Consider the following 20,729-nt stretch of genomic DNA (forward strand, 5'->3'; position numbering starts at 1 on the left):
CATTTACACAAAGGCCCCTTTTAGCTGTGTAAAATGGCCATAAAGTAGGTGTAAAGATGATTGATGCAGCCTTTACAACCCCTTTACACTGGGAAAACAGTGTAAAGTGGCCAGGGTGCAAATGAGAATCACACCTGGGTTTGTGAGAGTAAATTACATCGAGCCCTTCGCAAATTCTATGTGTCCATAGAGGTTTAATCCTACCCCATTCYGTGGAATTCACCTAGAAGATAAATTTCCCAGGCTTAAAAAGATTGTTTTCTTCTTCAATACCTCTGTCCTTTCCAAGYCTTTTAGTCCCAGTCTTTCTCCTGGTGCAGTCCGTGTGGACYCTGACACTGGGAAAAGGCTGGGAGGTGTCTGGATATGCTGTGGTAGGTGAGAATCCTTTAATTAGTACTTTCCAAAATTCTTAATCTGAGCAAAATACACATTGTAAAACCATACCCAGGGGGAAACCAGTTCCTAAACCTTTTGCTTTAGGTTTCTCCATCTCTCCTGTTTCAATTTTATGCTCTTGAGATACATGAAAAGGAAATAAAGAAGTTAATCTTTGCTAGATCAAAATGCCCCGTATTTATTCATTAAGCATATGAACCACCAATAGAATACATGATGAATATTGCTTTCTTCCGGAGCAGAGGGTTAAGCTGCATCGTGCTGATTAGCGACCCGAGCTCGGCGGCGGCTGGAAGCGGAGGGTGTGCTGATATGGAGGTGCACAGCTTGTTATCCAGACCTCCCTTCTCCTCCCTGCCGACACGCCGAAAGCATTTACAGCAGCTCTGTGATCATCCCCGCTGCGTCTGCCGTGCTCCAGAGCAGCCCCGGCAAATCTCAGCCCGGGCTGAGCCGGCAAAGCCGGGCACGGCCAGCCCAGCCCCATGGGACAGCTCCGAGAGCCCAGCACCTGGGAGGCGACGGGCGACAGCGAGTGACAACATGTGGGTGAGGCGGAGGTCAGGGGATTAGGGAGACAAAGGGCGGCTCTGGTGGAAATGCCGCCGGCCGGGGCTGGCCAGCCGTGTCGCAGCGGCTCAGTGCTGCTGCCAGCCACCAAACTGTCCCCTGACATTCGGGGGGAAGCACGCCCTGCTCTGCCAGCAGAGCCTTCCTCTTGCTCTGCCATCGGTGTTCACCAGCCACCCAAAGCTCAGCTGTCACTCACACTCCCTCTGATCCTTTCCTGCTTCTTGTTATCTCCTTTGTGGAGAGAGGACCCCACGTTTTCAGCTGGAGGGAGGGACAGGTGCGCTGAGGGCCGTGTAGGTAGGAGGAAGGTACATCCTCTGCCCTGAGCTTGCCCAGAGAGCACGGCTGGAGCTSTGTGCGGGATGGGGGACAGAGTGAGTACCTCCAGATGAGAGACATCCCCGTGTACCCATCCTCCAGGGAGGATGGCCCGGGCACAGGTCTGTGAGTGCTGCTGGCAGCAGATTTCGCCAGAGCCGTGGGAGATGGGCTGGGTTCTGCACGGATGGCCCCGAGGATGCCGGCAGATGAGTCTGCCATCACCAGCCCTCCCGCCCGCTCCTCTCCTGTCTCAGCTTGCCCCAGCAGTGCCTGGGAGGCAGGCTGAGCTCTTTGCATGGGTGGWGACACGGGCACCCTTGCAAACGTGCCCTGCGGCCAGGCTTACTAGTGCTTGTTGCTTTTATTTGGAAGCAGATCTCAAACCCCCTCATCCTCTGCAGCTCCTCGTTCTGTGGCTTGGCAGAGAGCACCTTGGTGATGCTATGTCTGCTCCAGAGGCACTTTCCATGACTAAAACTGCAGCCCATGCACCCAGCAGTGTTCTAGGGGGCCACAGGACACTTCATGATGCTCTGATCTTCTGACCCTGGAGGTTTGGTGGCCTAATCCCTGGAAGGTATATGATTACCATATGGAAGACAGTTTTTTKGAAGGATTAGAGCTCGTTAGACAACTGGGTTTTGCCGGGCTGGGTTTTTGACCTCCTGATAGCTATTTTTGCTGCAGAAAGTTGTTTTTGTTTCTTTGAAGCCTTACATAAATTTCATTTGCTTCCTCCTAGCTAATGATTATGGCACAATTTTTCTGGCATGTGATTGCTCCACCCCRCCTCAGAGACATCCTTGTTCTGTCTGGGATCGGGAAATCCCTCGCCATGGCAGGGTGTGAGCACCAGCTGCCTTGCTCTTGCACAGATACGGATCAGGAGGCCATCCAAAGTGCTACCAATTCAGAATGGCTCCTAAATTTAGATGTCCATGCTGTACAAGTGGAAATGGCAGTTCAAGAGACAAACCAACGTAGTTGTATTGGATAAGGCTAATAAGATATAAAGTACTTCTAGAGCTGTACTTTCAGGGTGAAAAAGCACTGTTTGAATAATTAAGAAAACATCATTCTGTTGCCCTCGTCATTCTCAAAGGTGTCTTTGGGAGACTGGCAGTCTCTTCTTGCTTCCCTCCCTCCACCCCATTTTAAAARCATTCATTGTTGCAGGGATATATCTTTCAGGGCTGTTGGCCCAACTCCACTGCTRGTGTGTAAGGCTGATTGTCTTCAGAGGAGTTACACCAAAAATGCATTTGGCCTTTTGTGCTTGGAGTATAATTGGTGGAACTGGCTAAAATCCAGGTTTGTGAGCAATATGGACATCGTTTTCAACATGACTAGTGATTTAGGGTCTTTCCACTTTAGGAGTGCAGCTCATGGTTCCTTAAACTGATCTTTTCTCCCAAACTTCAGAAATCTGCCTGGGGTCTCAAGTAGGGCCCACCAAACAACCATCAGTGAACTCACTCATATTGTTGTTTATTAGTAATTAGGTTAGACAACCTGTATCATTAGTCACTCTGAAAAGCGTGTATTTATTTTATATGGCAGCTGTCAATAAATTCATTTTGCTGTTGGTCTCAACCTGCATCTGAAGAAGTCTTGACCTCCCCTATTACATTTCTGAATGTTAAATTCCCATCAGGTTAGTGTGGATTACACCCAGAGCACCAAGATATGATATATTCCCGAAGCATGTTCCCATAGTTATAATTAAGCATTTTGGATCTTTATCTGGTAGAAATTGGCATAGCTTCTCTGAAGGCAGGAGGGAAATGGCCMCTATTTTGTAATGGCTGTAGCCCTGCAGACGAGTTCCCAATGATTTTATCTGTGGCTGTTAAAGATCCTCTTTGGTGAGCATTTGTACAGCTGCATCTTTAGGACTCTGTGACCTCTCGCTAATCTCACAAGAGGCCTTTCTCCAAGAGCAGCCGTAAGAAATGCTCTTAAAATGATTGAAAAATATATTCATTAAAGCCATGTGAGCGTTTTCCCCTCGTCAGAGCCCTTCCAAGCACCCATCCCTCCGCAGTGCCTGCGGTTCCCATTCCCTGGCCACAGCCCCCTGCCAGCCCAGCCCTACACTTGCTGCCCGTGGCCCTCGGCGGCAGTGAGAGGCTGGAAGCGAACGCCCACGTAGAAAACCTGGTAGCGGTGCTTCCACACCACAAAGCACGTCACAAGACACACAAGGGCCGCCACCAGGTTGAGAGCCATCTGCAGGGGCAGGTACAGGCTGAGCGTGCTGCTCAGGCTGCCGCAGTCGGCCGCGTCCTGGTACACGAAGGTCCGGCCCAGGGGGTCGGCGGTGTCCAGTTTGCACTGGCAGAACTCCGGGGTGCTGTCRCAGGTGAACTTTGTCAGCTGCAGGTAATGGTGTGCGGCAAAAGCCACTGCCAAAACACAGGCCACCAGAGCCAGGGCGCTCAGGACAAAATAGAGCAGCTGAAAGAAAGGGAGAAAACCAAAAAGATAAGACCCCCTTTTTCCAGCTGCACAGAGATGGAAGAACACACAAGGAATGCATGCATGTGTACTTTGCATACCCTCAGTGCAACATTTGGAGACTGGGTGCTTCAAAAACTGCACAACTCCTTATGATGCACAGTTCAGCAGGTCATCTCAAGAACTAACAATTCTGCCTTGCATATTCTACATGAGTATATAAATTAAATTTACTAAATATATAAATCTCAAGAACTGCCTTGMAATTTTGAGGCCTGGTGAGAGCATTGAGAAGTTGGTATCTCTAMACAGCCAGAAGCTTTACAAAGAGGGAGGCAGCATTTTCCTCTCCAGTTGTACCTGCATTGACAGGGCTCACRGTCATCAGCAGAGACAAATTAGTGCCTGGAAGCAGAGCTGAGCAGACTGAGGCTTGGGCTGCCATCTTATCCCAGGCTGTGCTGAGCTGTTGGTGTTCCTGAGACTTTGCTCGTGTGTTATTCTCTGCTCCTGGTTTGCATGCCCAAACAAATCTGATTTGCACTTGCAAATCAGGCAGTGGGCTGGCCGATCTCCTTCTCGTGGCGCTGTGGATGCAGYCAGCCTGTTTGCTTTCCAGGTCCCACTGTGGAATGGGAATCAGATCTCCACAAAAAAGTGTGTGCTGTGCTCAGTCTGTTGCCAAAACCTGCCCCATAAACACAGGAAAGTCGTTCACGGGTGTGAAAGAGCAGCAAGCGCCTTTCTTTTCCCAGTGCTGTGGTGTGAGAAGGACGAGGGTCTGCTCGTCACCTCCACTGCTCCTTACAACAGAGGCAGCTTAAAAATAGTGTGCCTTTTATCAAGGGTAGCTCTGCAGAGTCCACCCCCACAAACACATGGAAACTGGCAGCAAGTCAGAGCCTTTGACACTCCAGGATGCACCTGAGAGCTTTGGATACCAGCACATATGGACTTCCCTTTGCTTTTGATAGCTGGAACTGGCAGTTGCTGCACTGAATACGAAATATGTGTGAATGTATATTAAAATCATGTTCTGTGTTTAGCCAAAATTGCATTTTTGGTTCTGTTCAGCACTGTAAAAACATTTATTTTCCTTGGCGTCTTATCTGTCAGACACATGGCATGGTTGGGAATCTGTTATTTTAAACAGCAGCTTCTCTCTCTCTCTTAACCTCAATACTGCAAGCAAAATATCAATATAAAAGCATTTTTATGACCTTGAAACTCCAAGTATGCATGTCCTGATAAAATTCACACCCCTGTGTATTTGTCTTATATCTACAGTGTGAATCAATCTTCTATTTGGTTTCCAACTTGAAAAAAAAATATTTGGGCTCATTGCAGGTCCTGAAGCACTTACATACATTTTGCCCTCTCATACCAACAAATTTTTACAGAAACATCTTCATTTCCATGATTTGGCTACTATTAAATTTAATGGCTTCCCCTGAAGCTTCAAAATGGGGGTGGCTCTTTTTAAATACAAGTACTTTACCCCCACAACTTTCAAGGGGAAGGTCCGTGGGAAACGTGAAGCTGGAAAACAGGGCCACCTCCTCATATAAAGCACACAGAAGATGGWGTGTTACTGACTGATGGACTCCTTCCAAACCAGAATGTGGTAATTCACAAGCCAGTGGCATTGTTTCAAAAGATGGTGCAGATGTGTTCGATGAGGAAGGCAGAAAATGGGCAAACATTGGTTGTTCTGTGATACAGGAACCCTGGTGGAAATCCCTGGATTCAACCCAGCAGAAGACAGAATCAGGCCTCCCTAACCAATGAGATACTAAGCCAAGGCTACACCGTGTGCCTGACTCTCCCTTGGCAGGTGTTTTATTTAGCTGCCAACTTCTCTCCAAAGGCAGCACACAACACCCTAAAAATCCAAAGCCTAATCCATGCTCCAGGAACAGTAAGGCAGAATTTGTCTGTTGCATTCCTAAAGGGAAGGAAATCTCAGAATCTGAATACACAGGCAGCTCTTACAGTAATCCTTGGAGGCAAAAGGAGGTGCATGGGAGACACAGGGCAATTTCCAAATAGCTTATTATTCTCACAAGATGTTTGCAGAGGAATCTCTCTGCTAGCTGCTGAAAATGAACAYGTTTCCAAATATCAAAGGTGAGCCAAATGCAAGCACTGCCTCTGAGGGAGCACAAGACAGTGAGTGCTGAGATCCCATCAGCAGATTAATCACATGCCAGACCTGGAGGCAACTTCAGCATCACAAACACAACTGCGTGGTGGGCTCTGCCCAGGAACCAGAACTTGCCRCTGGAAAACTGCTTTTAAACAGCTTCAGAGGGATAGGCACTGCAATTTCTGCTTGAATAGAAGGAGAAAAGGGAAGCAGGGAGAGACAGTGACAATGAGGTCAGGGCATGGCAGCTCATCCTCCTTCGTGTTCCTCATACGARGAAGAGATATTTTAGCAATATTTACTGGCAATAGTTTTCCTTTCTGACTAAAATAATAAAATAAATTACTGAAGATGGATCAAGCTCCTCATGGAAAAGGCTCCTTTAGTTACCAGAGAGGAAAGCAGAGGGGTTTGCAGAGGTGGATCAGGAGGCCCTTTGTGAGGGCGGTGGTGGCTCAGGCATGAGCCCTGCAGGGAACAGGAACTGTGATGTGTCACAGCGTGGGCTGGGTGTGCCAGAGCAGAGGGTGTCACGCCACCCTGGGGGATGCCGTGGGGATGACCCTGGTGAGTGATCTGTCAGATGGCACCACAGAGCCCAGGAAACCCACAGGAGGGCTCAGGATTGTCCTTGTGGCTCTGTTGTTTTCTCTCTAAAGGGCACAGCCACCTCCCTTTGTTGGGTGGTGTCCCCTTCTCAGGGACACATGGCGTGCTGTGGGTACCCACAGCAGTCTCGGGAAGGGACTTCTGCCGAAAGCAATTCTCACACCTCCTTTTTTAACAGGACCCAGTGCTCATGCAAGTGTGAAATGAAAGAAGCAGCTGTTGGGAGGGAGAAAGGCAGAGAGAACTGCACACTCTCCTCCTGTTTTCCACCATGAGGGAGTCACTYGCAGTGGTCACAGGGTCACCATGGGGATTGACCAAAACTCCCCAGGCCTCTCTGTGTGTGTGTGGGTGGGTGGTCCTCCTCTCACAGTGCTCCTTGTGCTGTGCAAGGGAATTCAGGGTGCTAACTGTGCTCCAGGGAAGCCCAAGATTCTCTTGTAGGATGGTGCTCAGTAGGTGGGAACCGGCCAGGGATCCAGACCCCATAAAGACAGTTAGAGCAGACCAGGCTGAACCCAACTGCAGTGCTGGATGAAGCAGCAGGCCCTCGAGGAGAAAAGWACAACCCACCTGATAATCTGTCTCATGGCTGTAATCTTGCATCCTTAACCTTGTCATAGCTAATGGTCCTTTTTAGTTCAGAGACAGCCTTTAACTGATATTTGAAGGTCTGAGAAGTGATACTGGAGGTGTAGATGAGTCCTGTGTGATCAAAGCCCTGGAGGAGACTTTTAGCTCCTAMTTTGTTAAAATAGGTACGTGCCCTGCAGCCAAAAGCCATTTGTCCAGAGAGGAACTGGATAACAGCTCCCAGCAGGGACGTGGGACAGGAGAGGTGAATGGAGTGATGGAGTTCAGTGGCATGCTGCAGTAGGAAATGCTGGGAAGCGGGATTTTGGGGAGGAGGATGCCTTGGGTAAGCAACATTCCGTGGACTACTGACTGAGCCAGAAGTCTTTCACGGGAGGTTTTAACTCTAATTCTGCTAGGTGAACGAGGAACGGCTACTTTTACATAACCTCGGGAGCAATCCCAAAAAGTCTATTTTCCGACAGGGAACGATGGCTCACATTCTTTACTGTCAGGGTGGGTGGTGTCGCCGAGGGTGGCAGAGACATCCGAGCTGCCCAGCCCGACACGAGGGATGACTCCCTTCCTGCCGGGATGCCAAGTTCGATTTAATGCTGGGGACAGGCAGTAAAAAGCCTGGCGTGGCAGCCCCCGCCCAGCYCAGCGGCTCCCTGGGCAGCCCTGGGGGTGCAAAGGTGACAGGGGACAATGTAGAGGCAGTCRCAGGGCAGGCACAATTATCCTTTTCCTTTTTTTTTCTTTAAGTACGGGAGAAGCTCGAGAAAGACACAAAAGACACACCGGGGTCTAATTTCTAAGGGAGGATGGATGCCARCTTTTGAAAAGCTGCTCCTTGCATTTTGTTTCCTTCTGCCTTTTTCRGTTAATAATCACTGTTATTTCGTGTTGCTTGCGTCGGTATTTTTCTCGGTTATTATGTGTCTGCAAAATATTAAGAGCCCTGAAAATTACAATAATAAGGAAAAACAGCCCAGAAAAAATGGTGTTACAAGTAAGAGTTTTCAGCCTTGCTCTTCTAGCTGCTCACCAGCGTCAGCAAGCAGTTTTGGAGACAAAGGTGGGGTATGGTGCAGCTCCTGCAATGCTCAGATGGGGATYTGCGTGATGGGAGAATGCATGTGTCCCCATGCTTTCCTAGTACTTTCCCACTAATTRTTACAACTTGGTTTAAGTGGAGTCATTTCATGCCACCCTACTTCTTACTTTGCTCACTGTCTCCACTTAATCTACTCAAACTCTCTGAACACTTCCCAAATTATTCCAGCTTTGACAATATTCCTGAAACATGGTGAATAAAATGGCATCTTGCTCTGATTAGAATTTTTCCTTACTGGGATACAGTTTCTTCCTTGGCTGCCCGGAAAGAAACAGAAAACTATTCCTGCATTTCAGGTGCATTTTCACTTCTTTTCCTGTTGTCTTAAAAATATCCCCTGCAACAACATTTCTGATTATATTTAATGATATGAGAAGCAAAAGAAATGTTTAAAAAACATTAAAGTACCTTCACTGTGAACTGCAAACACGTTTTCTCATCGGGTTGGTACGAAATACAAAGCATAACAAATCCCACCAAGGACACCACGCAGACCTGCAAGGAAAGAGACATAAAATGTGTCAAGGTTTAAAAAACCCTACAAAACACAAAAATACTTTTTTTTTTGTGCCCCCCAAGCCAAGACACCTTTCTATGTTAACAGGACCACAAATCAAGAAGCAGTGTGGAAGCAAAGTCACCAAAGACACAGTAAGAGGCCCCAGCATGCGTGTTGAGTTTTTGCYCATATAACTTTTAAAAAAGAACTAAAGGCTTATGAAGTTAGGCTTGGAAGCCCAAAGAGCACCATCCTGTGTAGYCCTGGGTGCAGACAGAGTTTTTAGGTTGCCTGTGTAAGTTGTAAGTCATTAAGCCATGGCTGCCACTGGATTAGAAGCAGTTTATAGGAGAGGCTTTCACCCTCTTCTGGAGTGGACGCCTTACTAAAGAACATATGTATCTCCCCTGCAATCTGAAACCGTATTTAACCCCGTGGCAGTAATTGCTGAAGGTTAACAGTAATGGAAAAGTATTTTCACAGTTTATTAGTCATTTAGCTGTCTTTATTATTAATTCTGGATTTATTTACTGGAGCAGATACCCACGGGTAGGCATTTTCCAGTCAGGTAAGAAGGGAAGATCCTGCTCTGGTGATCTAGACCAATAAATATTATTTTCTTTCTTTTTTTTTTAAAGCTGTGTTTAGAAAACAGTGTGTTCCCACACTGTGCTAAGCACTCCAGTCAAGTGCTTTCCTCTCCCACTTTTTGGAGGACCAGTGAGCAAACCTCACAGGAGAACTCAGGGCAGCAAGTCTGTAACCAGACTGCTGGTTTGTGGCAGTTCATGCCTTGGATGGAGGATTTGGGTACCCAGACACCAGGTGAGGACGCTCTGCGGGGCTGGATCTGGGCATGAGAGAGGCTGTTGGCAGCTGGATCTATGTTTGGAGGGCTCCGTGCATCTTTGAGCTGCCTTGGAAGGACAAGTGTGTGCACAGCACACATGTGGCTTTTAAATRACATTTTATATCACTATTTTAAAAGCCATGGCAGGAGTGATGAGCCTTGGTGGGGACCTTGGCTGAGATCAGCCACTGTCCTTGCAGAGGTCCCTGTCTATACACAGGGCCAGGAGCAAGTCTTGGCCTCCCTGTGAGGAGCATCTCGGTTATAAATAAGAGCTATTAAATTCTCAGTGACTACCAAGCTTATATATATATATATATATATATATATATTAGCCTATCAATTTTACTGATGGAGTTTGGAAGAGTTGCCATTAATTTGAGGCTTTCGGCTTTCCCAGAGCAGTGGGATTTGCCCTCTTTGGCCAGAGCCAGGTGTGAGCTGCCTTTGCCAAGGTGGAGCAATGCCATGGGGACGCCTGCAGGAGTGTGGGGCTCCACCACAGCCCCATCCCCACTGCTCACTGGCATCCCTGACCGTGCTGCCCACATCCACATTTCCAGATCCACAGGGAGCTTGACCTGCAGTGAAAAATGCACAGCTGTCCTTTTAGACAGCAATGGATGAACACATTCCTTTTATGTTCTGTTGCCCCGAGTCTCACACTTTTTACATTGGCATTGCTGATGTAAGGCCCAAGACAAGGCAGCCCTGCAAAGGAGCAGTTCCTCCCAACACACAGAGAGCCACGTCCCTCAAGAACCTGGGTGATTAGTAACAATTCTCCCCACAAAGTTTTATTTCATATCACTTCAGTGGAACACAAATAGGAAGTATTGCCCGAGAACATTTCTAAAGAATGCGTCAGTATTATTTACTCCCTTCCATGTCATGTGTATTTATATTCTGATCCTGTGACTTACACACGGCCTCCAATTTATTTGTTTCTTTCTTTTTATTGTTGACAGCCATAGCTGACAGGGTTGTCTGGGGAAAAAACAACCTTTCTTGTCAAAGGTCCTTCAGTGCTGGTGTTTTTTTGCCCTGTAGTGCTTCTGTGTGACTCAACCACATTTTATTTCTCAGGATTAATCGCCTGTATACTTGGTCCCTTGCATTGTATATTAATCTTTTAATTCAATTAACATGGCCTAAAACTTAAATCTTAAGAGATCCTGTTGCTGATAATATCCAATGATAAGCTCCCCCAGTGGCAGTAATGGTTGAAGGAAAGAACCTGCTGCAAAAACTAAACAAAAGAATAATGCTTAAACACACTCTCTTAATTTCACACCCCAAATCTCATGACAAAGCTGGACCTAAATATTTCACATCAAAGCTGGACCTAAGTATTTTCAGGATCTGGTGCTGAAGGATCTTGTTAGGAGCAATAAATCAAATTTGTTTTGCTTCAGCGACACCAGTGGGCATTTACACTCGCATGGACCGAGAGCCAGATTTGCCTCCAGGTTACCACCATGAGACATCATGGGACTGTTCCCACTCCCTCCTTCCCACTCCATTTCACCACAGAAGGTGACAGAGCTGCGCTCATTTCCGAGGGCAGAGGCAGAGAGCAGTGCTGGAATTTTCTCTCTGCCATCAAGTGCCTCTTGACAACTTTTGCACAACTCCTGCTGGCTTCACATGTGGCAGGATCAGACCTCCCTCTTCAGAAAGCTTCCCATACAAAGGGCTATCACTTAAAAGTAGTTCCATTCTTGCACACGCTTTTTAAAGGTCCTCTGGGATTTAAATAATATACTCAGGGATACTTGAAGAGGCACATTTGTAGAGAGGTATTTATAAAGGATTACACTGGGTCAGGATTCCAGCAAGTCTTGGTCGGGATATTTCAGAAGCTTAAATATTTCTTTTATAACAATACAGTGACATTTTCTTATTTTTTCTCTAACCAAAGATGTGTATTTTTCTAAGTGTCAGTAAAAAATAATGTGGCTGAGAATTATGGCCCACATATGTTTTACATTTCAGCTCTTTAAAGATAAATTCACTCCTTGGAGGAAACCAAAGCGTAGAACATTTATATAGGAAACAGCTCTACACTGCTATTTTATACATTATTAATAGATCAGCTTTGAATTACACCTGTGAAGTGCAACAGAATAACTATAAAAATCCTCTGCTAAATATTTTTTAGGAGCCACTTAGTAACTAAAACAGCTGCAGGCACGTTACAGGTGCTGTTGCTGCTGATTGCTAAGTAGCATTAGGTAATCCTGCATCCTGCTGCTGCAGCAGCCACTGCCACATCCCAGTGTGAAGCACACAATACCCATCCTTATTGACTGAGCACACAACATAAAATGCAATTGAACCCGCTTCAGCACGTGCTTGCCACCAATCGATGTGCATTTGTTACACAAATAAAACAGATTCTGTGAGACCTGCAGGACAGCACTTAATTAGATCARCTCTGGTCAACTGTCACCCAGAAATCCAGGAATATGCATTTCTGTGCTAGGCAAATTTCAGCTCCAGTTTATTTCAAGATCCTGCTTCAAAATTTCCATATGGACTAACACACCCTTTGCTGAATAGGTAGTGACGTGAAAGGTTATCCAAGGGAAGAATTTAATTTTGGAAAGCGCTGTCTAGAAAAAGACYCAAATGTGATACAGAAGTATTTAGGAAAGGTAAAGATTTTGTTTTGCTTAAGGCACACCCYGTGAAATCCCCCCAGTTCACAACCCAGGAAAACAGCTATTTACTAAATAGTAAATAGTACTATTACTGGCTGAAAAACTTAAAAATCAGGCTGTACAAATTTTTTTATGCTATTTCTTTTTTGTGGGAAGYAGTAGACATTCCTTCCGTTGGGCAGAAACACCTCACAGCTGAAAAGTGATTTAAGAATTATTGTTTTTTAAGCCACAATCAAAATAGGAGGTAAATTTTTCCAGGTTGCTCCCAGCCCAAAGAGGGCAAGAACCTGTTGTTGTGTTATCCCATCTGCTCCTGCAAGGACTCAGCACAAGGTGTACAAACAGCACAAGGACATTGCRTGGCAGGGATGAAGAAGGTTGTGTGCTGTGTGTAATTAGGGGAAATATGAACATGTAGGGAACAAATTTCCACTGTGGTTTGCACTCATTATCTTTGCACACTGACATACTAATGTGGTTTGCTTTACTGTGACAGATTTCAAAACCACAGATTGCTCCAATCTCTCTCCATCTCTCTCTTGTATGCTTGTGAGACCAGTTTTCCTTTTGCTATTGTTGCCACTTTAGTCCAAATGTAGAATAGATGGCTTTCTCTCGCAAACTACCTCCTACCCAGAGCATCTTGAAAACCTTGGCACCTGAGTAAAGCAGCAGAGTTGGGAACTTTCACCAAGAAAAGAAGGCAGGAGACAAAAACCTGGCTCTAAGGAGCATCTTGGGCTTGTGCCTCATCACCAGACAAATGCTGTAAAAACTCACAAAGACATAGTATAGCTCCTCTGCTCTTTATATGGGGGCTTGGATAGCGACAACCTCCTGCCTCAATCTTTAGGGGCAGAAGGCAAACACACTGCAGGACAAAACCTCTCCCACTGCAACTCCACAAGGCACTGCCGAGACCCACAGGAGGACTCTTCCTATTTAATAAGAATGTAAGGTCAAACTTCAGAAGSAAAACAGCTATTAATAGAATTAGGAAGAAATTTCCATTATGGACAAGATATTTTCTAGTAGCTCACTTGAAGACACCGGGGATCTTTCTGTTTGTAGGGACATGGACAAAGAATAATCTCTTGTAGCTCTCTCTGCAGTCTCTGGTTCACCCTAAGGGGTGACACTTGGCTTGATGGTTCTCTCACCTTATCAGGCAAGGCTTARCTCCTGTCTACACCTTTGGAGAAGCCACTTTACCCACCAAATCTAACACTCCTACTGGACACAGATTTTGATGCAAGAAAGAACGTGTCCCTGTTGGCTTTGCCATTATAAACCTGGATCACCTTTGGTGCCAGACAGTCTCTACAGGCTGCTGCAGACAACAGCACTGAAGTTCATTTGCTTTACAACGTTTGAGGGAGCTGTGAGGAAAGTGGGTGCTGCAGGCAGCTTTCACTGCCAGCTTTGATCAGCCTCAGGTCAGCCTGGCTCTCACTCAACAAGTCACATGCAAAAGAAGCCAGCTTGCAACACAGAGGTACTGTGCCTTAATGGTATTTCACTCTTTATAGACTTCTTGTTAAATGTAAGGGCAGTCTAGTTGCATGTAAATTACTTCCAGAAATAATAGCTATTATAATAATGACAAACATGCATAKTGTGTTTGCAGGCAAAGGCCATCATCAGCCATAGACCCCACAATAATTGCCCATCCCTGCCCCACCTACAGAATAAAATAATGATGTTTTTACTACAGGTCCCTTCAAGCCATGCAATAACACACTATGGCAGATCCACAACTTTCTTTTAAATCCTGTAAAGTYGTCAAAACCCTGCAAGAACACCCACAATCAAATGAAATGCTATTTTTTCCATAATGATCTTTGCTGTTTAGGCCAGTTGCTCAGCAGTGAAAGTGGCTCATCACTGGTGCTAAGCTAAGATTTAATTCGCCCAGCAAAGGCCACGATCACTTACACAGCCAGGAGCTGCAGCAGCAGTCCATTGCTGCTGTTAAACCAGAAATAYAGTCCTGGCTGAACAAACACCTGAGAGATCAAAAAAMYAAAATGAAATTAAGAGTTCACAGARCCAGCAGTGATTTTCAGCCTGAGAAGTGCAGCATGGCTGACAGCACTCATGAGCACCACTCATGGTTGGAGGTGCCTGTGACTATGAAGTTACAGAAAGCCACCATCTCCATAGCCATGGGGCTACCCAGGCTGGGGAAACCTGTTTGATATCCCTCTCCAAATTTTACCCAGGTTTTTTACACTGACATAATCYAGCCAGGAATTCTGCAGTTAAACTGGGGCTAAGCCACAGAGGGATCCAGGATCAGAGCAACCCTTGGCCAGGTGTYACACAGACCTCAGGTGTGCAGTTACCTTCTCTAACCAATCTTTCAGAAYGTTGGAACATCCGTTCCCGTCAAAGCTTTCCACTCTACACCTGAGCAAAACAAAAGTGTGGACTTCAGTTAATCAGTGTGCAGTTACTCTCAGATGAGGATGAGATTTAATGGCAGAGGKCTCTGAAGAGTCCAGCTCAGATTCTACCCATGGCTCTAAAAAAGCACTGGGCTCTTCTTCAGGGCAGCCCTCCCTCAAAACTTTAGGTGTTTGCCCATGGCTAATTGAAACTAGTCTGTATAAAAAAATATGGATGCCTGCATGACTGTAATTTCCACTAGCTGCTTTGATGGCACTGGGTTTTAAATATCACCTTCTATTAAAAATTGAAAGTGGTTTCCCTAATAGCAAGTAAAAATTATAGAGACATAAACATTTCTGACTCCAGGTAAATGAATGTTGATTAAACTGCTTTTTCAGCTAAAAGTCTGCCAGCCTTTTGTACCACACAGCCCCACATCAGCCTAACTTCCAGCAGGGCAGAGAAACCAATGCTTGAGCATTGATTCCAAAAAGCAACACGCCATGGTCACCCCTTGAGTAAAAGTCAGGGACCCTCTGGCCTGGGGAAGCACCTGTGGAGATGGAGAAGGGCTGCAGCAGGAAAAGCATCAGAGTTTCTGGCTKGGGCCTCAGCCCATGGCAGAGCTTTTGGGATGCTTTTTGCACCAGAATCAGTGATAGCTGGAGCCACAGTTGCTGCCKTGACTTGCTTGTGAATCAGATTTTTAAAAAAAATGTTTTTAAAAGTCCTAATTTTATGAACATCTATACATATACACTTAAAATAACTTCCTGACAGAAATAATAAACACCCTGGATAATCATTTCTGATGAGCAGTTCTGTAACTTTCTTAACTGCCTGAGTCTGCAAAACAGGGCTGAAAAGGGAGCTCGCCCATGAAAACTCTGRTACACTCCACTTTTGATCACAGTGGAAATAATCTAATGTAGGTTTTTCAAGGAGAAATACATCGTTACTTCTTCTGGGTGTCAAAAGGCCACAAGCTAATGAAAAAGAATGAAAAGGAGACCATTAATATCTACTGTCTCTGCAACACTTTTCATCCCAGGATCTCAAAGCAAGGGGTGACAGATGGCCACTATTAACCCCACTTTACAGGGGAAATAACAAAGCCTTAGCAAGGTTAAGTAACTTGCCCAAAACTATGCACTGAGCCAGTGGCAAGACACAGAAAAAAATAAAGCCCTGCACTCATGAGTGGGCTYGTGAAGAGTTTATCCAAGTTCCTGCAAAACAGCAAGAAGGAAGAGACTGTCAGGGAGTCCAGTTTGGGGAGCTCAGGACAGGTCTCACAGGCAACTGCTTCAGACCTGGGTACCTTCACTGTAAATGGCTCCAGGCAACTGAAACAAATGCCACCCTCACTGCTTTTAACTGCATTTATCTGCAGTGTCCTTAGCAATGGCTAARAGGCTTTCTACAGGAAATAGCTTGTTGAAGCCCAAGCAGAAGTGGTAAATCCTGAAGGCCCGGTGGTTTCTGCCCATAAAACTTTCCTTTGCTTTCTGACCAATGCCCCTTGAATTTTGGACTAGATGCATTTTGGTTTCAACTGGGTTTTAACTGGTTTTCATGGTGAAATGGTTTTGGTGCAATGCAAGTCACATCATTTCCTTCTGCTGGGGCTCAGGAGGGAAGGGCCGGTACTCAGGGTGGGGGAGAGCTCTCCAGGCTCGGAGCCCTCCTCCACTCCCAGTCAGAGGACCACTGGCCACATTTATTCTTCAGGATGATGATCCCAATCCCTGGCTTGCTCCAGCCTCACAAACTCAGAGCCCACTTAATTCAGACTGCCTTGTCTGCTTTTCCTTGCTAGCATTTTACACTGGCTGCTCCTCTAAAAACAGTTCCTTTCCATTCATGGTAATGCACTAAAGCACTTGATTTTCAGCAAGGAACGGTATCACCATTTTGCCACTAATAAAGAAGGAAAAAAAAAAACCATCTTTCAATCAATCAGGGTCTATTTAACACATTAGCAATTTTCTTTCATTTTTCTGTCATCCTGCATTAACAGCAGTGGGGTCAAATCCAGCCTGGTGTAATTCCAAAGGAGTAACACCAGGAATGAGCTTCACCCTTTATATCTAATGTTGCTAAAAAGGCCTCGATAATAGATTTTTTAAGTTCTTGATTCTGAATACTAATCAAGTCCTTTAAAAAGAGCACTTGAGTGGGATGCTACTAAAACAAATATGCTCTGGTATTTTACACCACATCTTTCTGTCCTGTTGCTCATTTCTGTGTGAATATATGATTGTTGGGAAGCCACTTTCTGCCACAAGGTTTGTTCTCAAGTAGCATATGGGTCATCTTTTTCCTATCTATGCACCTTCCACGCATCCCAAGAGCCGGCCCACAGGACCTCCAGCCACACAGAGGCCCCAGCCAAGGGCCCTCCTTCATGACCAGTTTTCCCCAACTCTCCAAAGGCTGGTCCTCAGTGCAGTCCCCACCAGAGCTCACCAGCAGCACCCTGTGACTGCACACCTGGAAACCCCAGCTCATCTCCACCCAATGTCCCAGTGGACACCAAGTCCCTCCGTGGAGGCACCACAGCACAGGAACAAAGCAAATGAAGCACTGTGTTGTTCCTCCTGCATTTTGCCCCTCAGCCACGTGCTTTGCACTGCTCCAGGGTACCACAGCCAGTGCTCCACAGGGGCTCCACTGCTGGGAGGTCTGGGGCTGTCCCAACACTTCATCCTCTCATTCTAGCACCAGCTTCCTTTTCAGCTCCCTCTCAGCTGGTAGGAGACCCTCCTTCCCTTCTGCTTTGGGCTGAGGGCACAGGACAGCAGTGTGGTTGCCCAGGAGTCTGCCTGGCCACGAGTCCCCAGCAGACAGTCCCTGTCATCACCCTGAGGGAAAACAGGGGGGCACCAAAAGCCATTTCGAGCCAGAGAGGAATCAAACCACGCTTGAGTGTGCTGGTGACTCAACATCTCAGCAGAGTCCCCCTGGTGAGAGCCACCATCTGACTCAGAGAGTCAGTGCAGTCACCCTTCCCCATGGGGCCCTACCTGCAGCCACAGCCAGGACACCCTGGAAGCCGATCCAAAACATAGCCCTGACTCCCACAGCCAGTACACAGTCCCAGGAAAGGCTTCCCCAGGGATTATCCTGACTGGTGAGTGCAAAACATGACCACCATGCCTGAGAGCTGAGTCGTGCTCRGTGTTGGGAATTAGATCAGGAACACACATGGAGAATTATTCCTGATTTTCAGGGGGAACTCTGAAAGCGACTGAGCTTTGCCTCATGTGGACATCTAAATGTCACTGCTGCTGGCAGCTGCTGCTAAAAACAACAGGGGTTAGAGCTCTGTTTTCATAAAGTAGTGACTTTGGTGGGGCTTCAGGCCTCCCCAAGGGAGACCAGCCATTTGTGGATGTCTCAGAAGGATGCTGCTTGAGCACCGATGACATTCACATGGGCTGGGGGCTGCTTCACGGCTTTTCTCATATCCCTGGCTGTACATTAGTTCAGTCCAGCTCACTCTTTCCCCAGCTTTTTCTAGTGAAAAAGATATGTCAAACCTGTGACAGCACCAGTTCTGTCTGGAAAAGACATAATCTGACCTCCAGAATCCCCAAAATAAAACAAGAGGAGAGTACATGCCACATACTGCTATTTCATCACCTGTATTCTTCCCAGGTCTGCAACAGCCAAAATCCTGGCAGGAAGTTCTCCTTCCAAGCAAGGACAGGCTCTTGCCCCACTAAACACCACTAAATGCTTGGATACCTTTTCAGTCAGAAGAGAAACATGAAGAGATGAGTCAGAGGAGCTCTTCCTTTGGGAGCTCAGGCCCTGCTCCTTCCACTCTCTGAAGGATTGCCCAGCAGGATTAACAGAGCAAACCCCAGTCAGTTCAGATGTTCAGATAATCTTCTAACAAGGAATTATGTTTACAGGAGATGCTTCCATAGCTCTTCGGTGCTTTGAGCTAAGTACCTAAACACAATTGTATTTGCTGGGAATTCTTCCAGTCTGACAACACCCAGAACTGTGCTAACATATCAGGACATATTTTCAGGATAAACTTTCCTGAAACCTGCTGCTCAGGGGAAAATACTGCACGCTCAATTACATCCATGGCCTATTCCAGGCTCATAATCACCGACCCTACGTCTCCACAGGCAAAGCTCATGTCCCCACACACACAGACAGCAGGGTCACACCACAGATGGCACCACGCACCCCGTCCCCACCCCTGCAGGGATGGCTGCTGCTGGGGAACARCCCAGGCTTCCCCCCCAGGGATGTCTCTGATTTACAGCCAGCAGGACGCTGCCCTCTGTCCCCAGCCCACGCGATGAGGMTGGCGTGTCACTCCCAAGTGACTTGGCAGGAGCCACAGGCAGGCCTGGGACGGGCTCCCTGTCCCTGCCACATCCGCCAGCGCTGTCCCCCTCCCCATGGCCAGTCTCTCCCACTGCTGGGGAGACRTCAGGAACAGCAGCAGGAAGAGGGTTAAATCCCAGCAAGGAAAGAACAGCAAGGAAACTCCGGGGGACAGACATTGCTCTCCTCGCCCGGCTGGAAGCTGCGAGTTACAGAGTTATGCTCTCGCTTCCAAAACCTGATGCTTATGGTTTGGTGTGCAAAGAGGGTAGGCAGCGTAAGAAATTAACATTTTTTTTCAGCATCGCCAGGCAGGAGTTCACTGCAAAGCACAAATTAATAGATACTTCTAGTGAACAGCAACTCTGTATTTTATTTCAGGTCTGTTGGGTATTGCAGGGAAGAATACGAAAGGCTGTGTTATGCTGCGGGAGCAGTCTTCCTTGGGAAAGTATAGCCAGCCACTTAATCCCAGGAATATTTATAGTTAGCATAACTCAAATGGTGTTGTGCATGCAGTTGGTTAGTCTAAAGTGGAGCGTCATGCAGCTTGCATTAATGCTGGCAAAGGCACTTTATGGAGAAACAAACTTTATGCTTACAATTATCCCAGCCCAATATGGAGTGTCTCTGACTAGCAGAGAGGAACTGATGCCTGCCATAAGGAAGCCCAGCACTGTTACAGAGGTGCCTAACGCCAGCTGCAACAAAGTGAGGAGCAGYGGGAAACGGCAGCCACAACAAGTGTGGGATTCCTCCTCCTGGCCAGTTTTGGGATCCCCCTTGGCTTTCCTCTGCTTCTTCTTCTTCTTCATCGCAGGCTCCTGCGTTGAGTCGGTGCCCTTCTCCCCTCCGGGYGCCTTCCCTGTCTGGCTCTGGTTATTCGGGGACGTGCTGCGCTGGGCTTTCTTGTCCTCCTTTCCCATGCCGCCGGACTTGAGGCTTTCACGTGCGTGTGTGTGTGCGCACGCCGATGGGGGTGTGAGTTTTTCGCCCCCCAAAGCTTCGCTTTGTGCCGGCTGAGTTGTTCCTGGTATTTGAATCAAGGAGGCTGAACAAATATGGAAAACATTTGGAGCAGATTGTCAGAGCTTCGAAATGCCACATATAGCCCGGAGAAGGGGGGGATGCAGGGGGGTAGCGCACTGCCAACGCGCGGGCTCCGGGCCGTGCGAGCGGCCRCGGCCGCACAGGTGCGGGCACACGCGTGTGTCAGCGCGGAAAGGAGCCCCACGGCCCAAAGCCCCGCAGGAATTCCGCTCTGCCGCCTGGGGAACGGCAGGGAAACCTGCCCAGCCGGGGAGCCGGGAACGCTCCGGTGCCTGTGCAGGGAGCAGGCAGGTTGGAGCCCTTGGTACCGCGGCTCGCCTGGGGACCCCAAGCAACACCGTGCCCGTCCCAGACACCCGAATTCCCCTGGGAGGGAGTCGAGTGTATGGAAAGCATGAAATTCATACAAATAAAAATACARATTAATGTCCCGAGGAGCCAAAAAGGATCCTGTCTCTTCCCAAAAGTTGTAAAATCACACTGGGTGTGTTTTATGATGAGGCAGAGGGGGACCAGCAGTGAGGACTGGTGCTTCTGTGCAGGYATTGGTGGAACATGGAGCTGAACATCCATTGAGCGTGTTTCCAGGGCTGCAAGTTGTCCATACCAGGAAGATTGTTTATGTTACCGAAAAGAGTGAGGGATGTCTTATTGTGGACCTGTGGTCGCTGCATTTCATCCATATGTGGGCTCACGCTGGTGCTTGGAGACAGCACAACAACAGAATT

General features: G+C 47.2%; 1 protein-coding gene across 1 annotated transcript; it reads right to left on the reverse strand.

Annotated features, from left to right (window-relative positions):
• Window positions 1–488: 488 nt before the first annotated feature.
• Window positions 489–20,017, reverse strand: SSPN (sarcospan). Its single transcript, XM_057370516.1, has 3 exons — window positions 19,554–20,017; window positions 8,604–8,690; window positions 489–3,750 (listed from the first exon to the last, which is right to left on the reverse strand). Exons 1-3 carry the CDS (start codon window positions 19,875–19,877, stop codon window positions 3,385–3,387), a joined length of 777 nt encoding a protein of 258 aa, XP_057226499.1. The 5' UTR covers window positions 19,878–20,017; the 3' UTR covers window positions 489–3,384.
• Window positions 20,018–20,729: the final 712 nt, after the last annotated feature.

This window comes from Malurus melanocephalus, unplaced genomic scaffold, assembly GCF_030028575.1.
Source record: "Malurus melanocephalus ecotype Western Australia unplaced genomic scaffold, MMel_1.1 scaffold_128, whole genome shotgun sequence".
Lineage (NCBI taxonomy): Eukaryota > Metazoa > Chordata > Aves > Passeriformes > Maluridae > Malurus > Malurus melanocephalus.